This window comes from Molothrus aeneus, chromosome 17, assembly GCF_037042795.1.
Source record: "Molothrus aeneus isolate 106 chromosome 17, BPBGC_Maene_1.0, whole genome shotgun sequence".
Taxonomy (NCBI): Eukaryota; Metazoa; Chordata; class Aves; order Passeriformes; family Icteridae; genus Molothrus; species Molothrus aeneus.
Genome location: NC_089662.1, coordinates 12149781 through 12161884, shown reverse-complemented (window position 1 = coordinate 12161884; position 12104 = coordinate 12149781). Strand labels below are relative to the sequence as shown.

General features: G+C 45.0%; 1 protein-coding gene across 1 annotated transcript in view; it reads left to right on the top strand.

The window, feature by feature from the left end:
- Nucleotides 1-396: 396 nt before the first annotated feature.
- VAPB (VAMP associated protein B and C) overlaps nt 397-12104 on the top strand; it is a 37469-nt gene continuing 25761 nt past the window's right edge. The window contains exon 1 of the mRNA XM_066561358.1: nt 397-730. Within this exon, the coding sequence (XP_066417455.1) occupies nt 673-730 (58 nt within the window). The 5' untranslated portion in view covers nt 397-672. The remainder of the gene's footprint in view (nt 731-12104) is intronic.

The following is a 12104-nucleotide window of genomic DNA, read 5'->3' as shown; positions in this document are numbered from 1 at the left end:
CGAGCCCGGCCGAGCTCCGCTGGGAGCCGGGCAGGCGGCGAGGGGCCTGAGGGCTTCCCCTGCAGCCCTGAGGCCACACGGAGTAGAGGCCTAAAAAAACACGCTGCTTCTGGATAAAAGGCAAACCACGCTTTATTACAAACCACGCTTTCCAGTGACGATTAAACGTTGTTTATTAGCCCTCTTTGTTCCTGAAACGTTCGGGGAGGCACCTCCGGCCACGGGAGCGCCCGAGGAGCGGCGGCGCGGAGCCTCCCCCCGCGGCCCCTCACGGCGGGGCCGGGCTCACGTCAGCCGCCGCCGCAGCCTCTCCGCGGGCCCCTCCGTGCTGCATCATCCCGCCTCCCGCCCGCCCTGCCCGGCAGCGTGTGCGCCGCCAGCCGCCGCCCGACCGCCGGCCGCGCCTGTCCCCGCTCCGGGGCCGCCGGGACAGTGTGAACAACCACCCAGGGGAGGGTGAAACAGCGCCCGAGCGACGAGCGAACGAGTAGCCGGGAGAGGGTGAACCGGCACCCGGGCGAGGAGTGAACCCGGCACCGGGCGCGCCCCCCGCCCGCCTTCCCTCCTCCCTCCCTTCCTCCCTCCCTCCCCTCTTCCTTCCCCTCCCTCCCCGTCCCTTCCTCTCTCCGCCTGGTGCCGCCACCGCCGAGGAGGAGGAGGAGGAGGAGGAACATGGCGAAAGCGGAGCAGGTCCTCAGCCTCGAACCGCAGCACGAGCTCAAATTCAAAGGTACGAGGCGGCCGCCGCCATCCCTCGCCGCCGCTCCCCGCGCCGGGCGGGCGGCGCGGCCGCGCTCGGGGCCCGCTCCCGGCAGCCATTTTCCGGGGGCCGGGCACCGCCGGCAGCTAAAATGTCCTTCAGCGCCGCGCCCGCCGCCCCGCCGGGGCCCCCCGCCCGCCGCGGAGCCGCCCCCGGCCCGCGGGGGTCGCCCCGCGCCGCCCTCAGCGCTGCCGCAGCCGCGGCGCGGGTGGGGGCGGCCCGCGGGGACGGCGCGGGGGGGTCCCGGCCGCCGCCTTCCCCGGGCGGCCGCGGGAACACCGGGCTGTGCCCGGCTGACCTTCCCGGGGGCGGCGGCCGCGGACAGGGGGGGACCCCGCGGGGCAGCGGCGGGAGCCGGGCTGCGTTCCCCAGGCCCCGCCGGGGGTGTGTGCGCGGCCCCGGCCGAAAGATCTGGTGCTGTAATGTAGGACAGCGATGTCCGTGAGGTAGGACTGGGAGCCCAGGTGCCACAAACCCTAGGAACGGATAAAGGGCTTAATCAAAAGACAAATTCCTAGCAATGGAGCCGTTTAAGTGTTCTGAGTGGGTCTTCTGTATAAAATCTAGACGGAGGAAGGATGTTGGGAATAAGATAACGAATAAGGGTTTCTTCTGTAATGTGTCCCATGCACTGTGGGGTTGCAATCATGTCTCTGGCCAAAAACGCGAGGCCTCTGGCCAGGTGCTGGGCAGCACTTCCTGGCTTTTCCTGCTTATTTTTATAATTTAGCAAGCTGTTTGGCTAAAGAAGTCACGAATAGGCGGTCTGTGCAAAAATCCATCCTTCAAATAAAAGTCTTGAATGGGTTTGGGCTTCCACTGGCACTGAAATTCCTGCCTTGCAGCCTGACAGCACAGCTGTAATACAATATTCTGGGATTACAAATAAGCAATCAGCAAGTTTATTTATGCGACTAGAGTCAGAGGTGTTTTATAGCTTTGCTTGATTATCTGGCAAATAAGCTTTTTTAAAAAATGGGGATCTGTTTATTGGCCTCTGGCAAAAATAATACTCCTTTAAAAAAAGCTTTCATGTACATTTTTAAATATAGAGGAGGTCTTTACCAGTTTTTATTAGCTAATATGTTTGAACTATTAATACGAAGTGGGTTTTATCAAACAGCCTGTTAACAAACACTGGGGGGAATGAATCTATCTTTGTTGTAAGCTGAAGTTGTTATGGCAGCAGTATCAAACATGCTTAAGAAGGAAACTATTGTTGTTTTGACGTTCTTTGTGTTAAGTATGATTAGATTAAAATCACCTCTTGTTCTGGATAAAATTACTTTCAGCAAACAAGCAAATCTTAGCTCAGGTGGGCAAAAAGTGGGCCCTTAATTGGTGTGGACTTGCTAATGAGACACAATTGTGGTTCAGGGTTTGTTTTTCATTCCTTTCTTCATCACAGGTAGATATAAACCTTGCTAGACTCTGTTTTTTCTTGAAGTAATGATAACTTGTCAAGGTGTCTTTCTTTCAGATGAGGTTCTGAGCTAAATAACCAGTAGCCATTGAAGTTAAATCAACTAACCATAGCACTTTTGGTTGCCAGATCTTTAGCCAGCAACGCGTACTTCTTATGGCATAAAATGCCACTTGACTAACTGCAGCTATTAAATGGCTTAGTTTCAAAGTACACTTAAATATTAATGTTCAAACAGACTTAATGCTGTGGGCAGCATTCATATGCTTTGGCAATACCTGTGCCTTACAGTCCTTTCTAGCAAGCAGTGCTGACCGCTGTCCTTCATTCAGGAAACACCAGGTTGAAGTATTCATGAAGTAAATTCTGCTCTAAGCATTTCTTGCCCTACTAATTTTGTGATGACATACTGCCTGGTGATAGGGCTGAAATGATATTGTTACCTTTGTAAATAGTTGCATTTATTTCCAGAGTGTTCCTTGGCCCCGTACAAGTAGATCCAGGCTGACAGAGGTTGTGGAGCTGCTGACTGGTACAGGCATCCTTATGGTGTGTGCTGAAAGACATGGTACTCAATGTATGAGACTGAGATTGGGCTGTAAACCTAATACTGGAAATGGTGAAGGGCTGAGTCCAAATGCAGACAGGTAGAAAAAGCAGAAAAGTGTTTGCTCTGATGCTGTTGAAAGGCTCTGTGTAGCTCTTCAGTATAAAATTTAGAGGGAGGTAGGATGTCAGGAATAATATAGTGAATGAAGATGTCTTCTATAATGTGTCCTAGTCACTTTGGGGTTGCATCCATGGCCTGCACTTTCACTTCTAAAGGGTTGAAAACCATTTTATAGAAGCTTTTGTAGCCCCTTGGTTTTGCAGTGAATGTCATAAATTCATTTGGTGCTCTGTTTCAAAATACTGTGCTTGTGTCTCGTTTGAAAAAAAATATCAAAGGAGTTTTTCATGCTGGAATTTTTTTTCACAGCATGTGAACATGAGCAGGGGTTGTCTTTCCTCCCGCCTCGCATCTCCTACAGCAGAGCACACATGCTCCAAAATAGCATCAGCGTGTGCTGTGCTGAAATGCAGCTGTGAGTCGTGGGAGGCAGAACACCATTAGGTGGCTGAAGGTGCCCACTTCTTGCCCTGCTCTCTAATGCCATGTGAAATAGGAGCTTCACTGGCTTGCCAGTGACTTCCTTCACTTCTTGCTCATTGTAGACTTGCAAAAAAATTATCCAGCTAAAGGTTTACAGCTCAGCATTTACTGGTAACAAATGGTGAAAAAGAGCGTTGTTGGTATACGTGACATTTACATTTATGTTTCCCTTTCTTCTTTTTTTCAATCTAAGAGATGACATTAATCTGCCAAGAATTTGTTAGAACATTCGGGGGTCTGACTTCAAGAATTGCTAGATTTAAAGCTGAACAAGGATGTGGAATTGTGCTGCAGGATGCCTCCTGCACCTCACAGGATGGCTGCCCACCGAGGCTGATCTGTCTTTTCACCATATGTGCCCACCAGGACTAGAGATCGGCTGTTTAATGCCAGGAAGTAACATTTTGTTAAAATATAGCATATTTTAGGACTGCCCTGGGTTTGTAGTGTTTGAGATGCTGCTGGGGCAGTGTTGCTCAGGAGGGGTGGCACAGATGGGCGGTGGTGGAGGCTGAGGGACATTTTGGTAGCGTTTCTGGAGGTTTGCTCCAGGTTAGGCTGGACTTATGACTCAGCACTCTGTCCGTGCTCCCCAAGTGGCTCCCGGCAGTACTGCCAAGCAGGGATTAGTGCCTTGCTAAACTCTGCCAGTCGTGCCAGTTGGAAATGCAGGTTCCTGTCCCCAGTGTGTGATCCTGGACCTATGCAATATGTCACTGTGTAGCTTTGCTTTCTGCTAAGGGCACAACAATGGACCAGAGCCGCCGATCCTCTCTGCTGCTGACAGAGCCCCAGACCTGGGGCTGTCACCTGTCACTGGCTCAGGGACAAGCCCTGGCTACCTCAGAGCTGCAGCCCAAAGGTGTGGCCTCGGCCTGTATTGGTGTACTCAGTCCAGCAGTGCATCTGCAGCATTGAAATGTTCAGAATTTAGTGTTTACCCCAGTCCTGTGCAGTTTGTGTTTCCGTGGTGGGGTGGCTGCCACTCCCTACTGAGACACTCTGAGCTCCTCCAGGTCAGCCTGAGTAAACTCCAGCCAGATCTGCTCATTGTAGTGGGGGTGTGCAAAGCCTCCTGTGTGTGACAGGAATATCCCCTTCTACCAGATACCAGGCTGAGGCTCTTCAGTCCAACAGGCCAGTAACATTTGGGATGTGAGATTAGTGTTTGCTGAAGCTGCTGTTGCCAAGTCTCAGAAGAGAGGGTCAGGGCATGTGGACTATTCACTTATGTCTCTGTCCCTGTCCTGATCCATTGGGAATGGTTGAATCACTCCTGCACTGAAGGTATTGGGAGGAATTTGACTTTGTGCTCAATGTCTCCTGTATTGGATAAATAGGAATTTCTAGTCACAGGCCATGTTTAAGAATGTAAAATAGTGACATTATTGTGAGTAGTTGGCTGTTTAGGATAATTAATATGCATCTTTGAAGCTGAATGTTTATATGCTGTTTTCTTTAAACTCTTAGAGCCCTCCTGGTATTCACAGCAGAATGGCAGCCAGTACTAGGATTTCTTTACTCTTTGAAGGCTGCTGTGCCAATGGCTGTCTGCTTTCCTGCTGAAAAATGTACCAGCCCTTGCTTCCCTTTGTCTGGCCTGATTCCAAGTCAAGTCATTGTTACCGCATTAAATACGAGTAAACCTTTGCATCTCTCTACATGTTTGAATTTAATTATCAAATCATAGTCTTGAAAAGGGGACATAGTATTTAAATAACGGGCAGGCTTCCTAAATCTACACAAATTTATCCTAAAATATATCCCAGTTATCAAAGAAATCAGTCTTTTTCTGATGCAGTTAATGATGCACTCACTTTTCTTGCAGCTTAGCTAAAATCAATAACTTATTCTATTAAACATTTGTTTAGTTGCACAGACCTGCTGCATCTCACTGAATTACTCTGATTTCACGTGCTCCATTGGTTTTATAATTAATTCATCACTTTGCATAGTCTCTTCACTTCAGGAGAGAGGTGTTAGGAGAGAAAAGACGGGAGGTAAGAGAGGATAGTGATGCATTGTGCGTTTCTTACAACACATCTCTTTTTTGAAAGGTGGAATAAGTTGAAGATTGTGCTTCTCTTGAGCTTTCTTAACCTGCTGCTGTCCTGTACACTAGAGACACAACACTCAACAGCTCCATTGGGAAAGGAGAAAGGAATTGTACGTGTGGGACTAACAGAAATTTGAAACTTTGAATAGGATGATTGGAGCACCGAAGAACAATTGAGATGTGTGAAGCAGTGCATTTTCTGTTAAATTTAATTAATGTATTTAGGTCTCCCAAGACTATTTCCAAAAATACCACAATCTCCTTGAAGGCTTTGGTCAATGTGATTTACGGGTTAAGGACTTTTGAATAATTTTGTACTGCACAGGTTTTAAGAATTCCAGTTGAAGTTATGAGCATTAATAGGATCAAAGTATTACTATTTCAGGGAAAGACCTAATGCAGTAATAAAATTTGTTACTTGGCCATTGCTTCTCTTAGTTTCGTGGGATTTTGTGTTTTAAATGTGGTCAACTCATTGCCTTTACTGTACAGAATGGGCCACATACATTCACAACTTCCCGTTCCTTGGGAATCCTGTGTTTGCCCATGGATTTTCAGCTCACTTTGAGCTATGGAGCTATTGTAATGATACATGAAAAAGTTTTTCAAGTTTGTTATTTAAAGCTCATCAGGATGGCAGCCTGCCAGTCTGATTTAGTTGCTGCGATGTGACCTCTATTCATCACTTCAGAAGATATATCTGATAAGAGATTATATTGAAAATACAGATGGAAAGGGTGGCTCTCTCAAGTCCTGGGAGCATGGCTATCATGGCAAAATGAAGGCACAGTTAATGCGTCAGAGTGGATGCAGGTTCACACTGGTACTTAGCAGTAAATTGTATTTACCAGCTGCTGCCCTGCATGCCATGTGCAGTGTCCTGTCACCCGTGAAAGAATATAGAGTGGAAATTTATACAGCAGCTCCTGATAGTGCCTCCTCATTGGAAAATAAATTATTACCTATTTTTCCTCGCAGTGCAAGATTCATAAATTAAAAACTTACCAGTAATCGTGTAATGCCTTATTTCTTTTAAAACAGGTTAGCTGCCATTAAATACAAGAGTGAATTCTGTTTAATGTGTTCTCTAATTCAGAATTAGGATTGTAAAAATTCAAGTGCAAACCTTTAAATAGATTGTCAGATCTGTTTTGAAACTCAACTGGAAAAAAGGCATCATCACCATAGCAAATGATCCAACTTCATGAGCTCAGGTCAGCTTACATCTATGAACAAATACCCAATTTTAAAAGCAGCTTAATTTGTTCTATGCAGCCAGCTCTGAAGGTACTGATTGCATCAAATGAGTTTTGGATCAAATGAGCAACTTCTACGTATGTTCTAATGCAATTTTTGTAGGAAACTGGGCGAGGGAGGGTTTGTCCTGTTTCTGAGTGCCTCTGAGCACAGCTTTCTGCCCAGCTGAGGCAGTGCAGGAATCAAATGACCCTTGCTAATTCTGCCCACATCTTGCAGTCACACTCATTTTCTACTATCTTGTTACCATATTGGTCTTATGTTTGCTGCCTGCTGGGTACAGCTAATAACTACTGAATGCATTTCATAGTTGGTACAATAACAGCCTCTTTACTTTCCCTGTCAGTGTGACTGCTTGGCTTTGAAAGCCTTATTGATGGTGTTTGCAACAGTTCTGTTTGTGGTGACAGATGTTGTTTCAGACTTAAATTTCATCTTTGTATTTGTAAGAAACGTGATCTTTAACATTATCATCTTGCTGCTGCAATTGTTCTTTTGTTGGGTTTTTTCTGCAAGTAAATCCTCACTGATTAGGTCAGGAACTCTTCCCAGTTAGATAGAGCCCTCTCCCCTCTAGATGAGGCACTGGCACTGGTGTGACAGCTCCTGCCACAACACTGAAGGTCCTTTGTCTTCCTGTGTGATGACCAGAGGCAGAAAGGAAGCTTATTTTGCATACATATATGAATATTTAACTACCAGTTTGTCCAAGCTAGGGGTTAGATTCATGCTAAGTCTCTTCCTCCGGCATTTGACCCAGTATTTTTTCAATATATAAACTCTTTCAGTGCTCTGCTGGCCAAGATGTCTGTAGAGCCATATAAGATGCTTTCTGAGATGCCAGGGATGTTGTTGAGTTGAAAATTTGGCCTGCTAGGCAACCTTTTGTAAGGAGGGCTTTGTGCCTCGGGTCTGGAGCAGCTGTCCCAGTCCTTGCTGTCACTGGCAGCGAGTGCAGAGCAAATCCCCATTGCCCTGTGTGGTTCAGGGCTGCACACCTGCCCTGATGGTGGCTCTGTGTTCACACCAGCAGCACCAACCACACCGAGGATGCTCTGCTCTTTCCCTATTGGAGCTGTTCTGAAAACTGCTCAATTCAGCTGGAATTCTCCTGGCCTCAAACACATTTGTACAGATTGGGTACTGCTGCTGCCTGCAGTACTTACCCCACGTTTTTATAAATACTTTATGAAAATAATCTCTTTGCTAAACTACTTTAGTGTCTAGTTCTCTGAGCTGTGTACGAAGTCCCTCATACCATGGTGCATGGATTAAAGATTTTATCATTCTAAATTTAATCCTGTTTTCTTGGTTGGTTTCCATGAGGGGTGGAAAAATAGAGAAGGAGGAGGTTTGCCTGGTGATCCAGTTATTTAGGATGCAGATTATAAAATCATGTAGGTGTGGGGATCACTATGGAGCCAAATCTTATGTTTTTGCAAGCAATTGAAAAGACAAATTAGTTGTGCTTGTAGAAGGCATGTCAAATGACTATGTAATTCTTTTAAGAAAAAAAAATTGCACTTTCTTGTTTTTCCCAAGACTGCTACTTTTTTCATCACAGCTAGTTAGCTTCATCCTTGCTGGTGCTTCTGGTGTTTCTCACAGCTGTTCACCCTCCCCCTTGTGCAGTTCCATGTTTGTTGTCTGTTGATATTTGCAGTTAGTGCTTCTTGTGATATGTGAATTAACAATATATTTTGGTTTTTTCTCAAAACATTTGCATTTCCTCTGGATTGTGATTTCTTGTCTTCTGGCCTTTCTATATTTTTACCAGACTAGGAGCAGAGATAGAAAGGCAGTAACATTTTTTTCCCCTTAATTTTTGTATGGCTGCTTTTACACTGTGCTTAGTGGTGTCATACAGTGGTGCAGATGATCACAGAATCATGGAATTGTTTAGGTTGGAAAAGACAGAAGTTTAGGCTTGAAGAACACAAGCTGACATTTGTTTCTTGTTCTATGCCACACATATAAACTGTCAGATTTTTTTTTTTCGATTATGTTTTCTGTCTGCTGCTAGCTAAATTTCTGGTTTTGTTTTGTTTTGGTTTTTTTCCCCCTTTAGTCTGAAAGTACAGTTAATAGGCTGGTTTTCAAGTAGCTCCCCTGAAATGTATCTTGCTAAGCTCAGGATTCCTTCCTTTTTTGTAGCCATAAATAGTATCCCACTGCCTATTTTATGTGGCTTGGGTTTTTTAACTTATTAGAAAAGCAGCTATTCTTTGTTCATCCCCAGAATATCTAACTGTGTTTGTTTCTTCTGGTATTTTCAACTTATGCACAGTTCTGCACTTCAAAATATTTGCTCATTTGCTATTTAAGTTGCACATCAAATTTCTCTATTTGAGGAGTATATGTGAGCGTAAAATTAGAGCAGTTAAGTTGCTCCTTCCCTAACATTTTGATGTGCATTTGAAATGGAGATTAGTGATGAAATTAGACCAGGAAAAAATCACTTTAGAAGAAAAAGTGTAGCTTGGATTGGTGGTTAAAATCAGGAGGGTTCTTCCAGGGAAACATTTTACACTGGTTTCAGTCTTCAGCAGTGTTTTTGTCGGGGAGGTTTGCACATCAAGGCTTCATTGCTCTGTTGCTGCATCCCCACCTCTCCTGGGAGCCTGGGCTTTGTTTCTGTCCTTCCCATAGCCCATGGATGGAGCTCCAGGCTATGTACAAAAAGGAGATGTGTTACCTAAGTGAATCTGGCTACATCATGGTTATTGAAAGAGATGCAGCTGCTGTCCCAGTGTTTCCTGAGCTGTTTTCATACCTGGACAGAGTTGGCTCCTGTGATATTTGTGTGCAGAATGAGCAAGGTAATACAATCTGTTTGGCACTGGCTCCTGAAAGGGTCTGAAAGCACAGCTGAAACAGAGAACCACCTCTGAGAGCTCACCAGGGCTGCTCTCAGTCTCTTGTTCATGCCAGTGTGTGCAGAAATCTGTTTGACTTCATGATGCAGAGAAGGTATTTTGTGCTGTGTGATTTTGTTGCTGAAGTTTGCTGTAGGTAATGTTTGGGTGTAGAAAAACTCTGAAGAGATCAATTGGGAAAAAACAAATGACAGTGGGACCAAAGTTACATGAAGGACATATTCTTCTGTTTCTCTTGGCAAGCTTATGTGTGGCCTCTCAGTTCTTACAGCTGTGAAGTCAGACTGTTAATGATCCTCTGAGGGATAAAAGGTGACAAAAATTACAGACTAACAAATACCCTGAAAATAGCCTTCAGTCTCATATTTGTTTGGGGTTTGGGCTTTTTCCCAATTAAGCATGAGGCATGCTCTGAGAAAAATAGTTTATGCTAGAATAGGCCAGGGAAGGACACTGATTAATCCATCTAAATGGAGTAACTTAGTGCCAACCTTGCTCCAACTTTGGCACCTGAATCATGTAATTTTGTTGGGTTTCTGCACCCTTTTTTTTTTTTCCTCTTAGGTCAATTTATTGATTGCATACTTCTTAAAAAAATTGCTCCACTGCATCAGCTATTGCATAGGGAGTGATGTAGGTGTTGCTTCTATTTTTGTAATATATTTTCATCCAGGTATCCACTGTTTGACACAGCAGAAGTGGAAGGGACCACTCCCCTCCTGTCACTTTGTTTCAAGGGCTCTTTTGGGTGGGGAGGGGGGTGCTGGGAGTAAAGATATTGATTCCACAGGACTGGGGGTTTGTAGCTAATTCATTTTAAAATCTGAGCTGAGGTCAAAAGGTTGGCATGTGGTTTACACAAGGATTTTTTGAAAATAATTACCAAATTTGGGGGCTTTAGGTTGTCTCAGTGAGTTACTTGTGAAATCAGATATTTATGCAACACAGGATCTTCTTGCTTCTGATTTTTTGGCTTCTTTGATTTCAAAAGTTGCGGATGCTCACTTAATTATGAGAGTCTCCAGAGCCAGATGATGATGATGATTAAACCTTGGCACACAGTACTCTTTAAAACACTAATCTTCACAAGATTCTGTGTAATTAGGTAAGTATTCTCCTTACTTGACTGAGAGGGAAACTATAAGGGTCCAAACCTGCTTCTGTTTTGGAGCTGTTGTCAACTCTTAAGGCTCTTAATAGCAGAAGATCAAGCCCTTAAGTGATTTGTCTAAAGACAAGGAAGGTGGTGGAGAGTTTGATTGGATCTTGGGTGTTGTTGGTTCTCAGGCACCTGGCTGATAGCTCAAGATGTCTTGCTTGACATTTCAGCTCTTTTCATTTTAGTGTTTATCTTCAAAGGTCATCAGCTTTATATATGACTTTAAAAGAAGAGTGCAGTAAGTCAGAGTCCTCACCTGTTATTGAGCCCTCTTGCACATCACTACTGGTTTTATTTTGCCTGGCTCTCTTATTCTGATAGACACCCACAGGAATAAAATGGGAGAGCCCATGGAAATAAAATGAAATCACTTGGTGTTGTCAGGGGCGGTAAAGGAACTGAGAAACCACTTGGATGTGAAGATGAGAAAAGGTGCAGGTAGAAAGACTGAGCTGATCAGATGGAGACAGGGGTATGGTGGCTGTTTGATGGTGCTAACACCTCTTTCTCAAGCAGGGCAAGGGGCATCCCAGTTTGAGGGGCTGGCAGAGCTGGGGGAGGCACTTAATGCTATGGGAGAGAGGCCAGTGTAGGTGTGGGACAGGGAAGGGATGAGTATCATGTTCAGCCCCCATCCTTTCCCCTCACACAGGGCCAGTGTGACTCTTTCACTGGATTAATTACTGCTCCATGTGGACATTTACCAGTCACATGTAGGATTTGGGCTCTTGAGAATAGTCACAAAACAATTTAGGTTTCCCCTCTATTGCTTTCCACCATCTCCCTTATTAAAGATTCTTCAGTTACCTTTCTATGGCTGATTAACATGTCAGGTGATTAATGACTTTCATCTGACACATCAGTGGGATTAAACCATGGTGAAATACATCCTTCCCCTCCTATTATTGCTTTCCACAAAGGAAGTACAAGAGAGGTTATCTCATGAGGAGCTCTGCCTGTATTGCTGGCTGTTTCCAATTACCTTGCTGTTGGATACATGTCTGTGGTGAGCTGGAGTTGCAAAAGTTGTTTAGGGGAAGATGCTGAAAGTGCATCTAAAACACTCTGGGAATAACATGGGCAACTTGATAAGAATTTATTCTTAGTCTTGTGGATCAGTGGTTGCCAGTTGTATCAAGTATTCCTGCAGTGCTGTTCTTTGAAGAGTTCACTGCATGTTTTAGGAATGCCTAGCTTTTAGCAGCTGAGAATTTGCATTAAATTTAAGTACAGACAAAATGATGAATGTGCCTTAATTACTTTCAGCAGCTATGCCAACACTACAAGTGTGACTGCAGCACGTATGCCCAGATGTGCTTGCAAGCTTTAACCTGCAACTGTGAGACCTTAAATTGGCAGAATGCTGTGCAGGAAGATGCAGTTTCCCTGATGCCAGCTCTGAGTGCTGCTCACTCTGGCT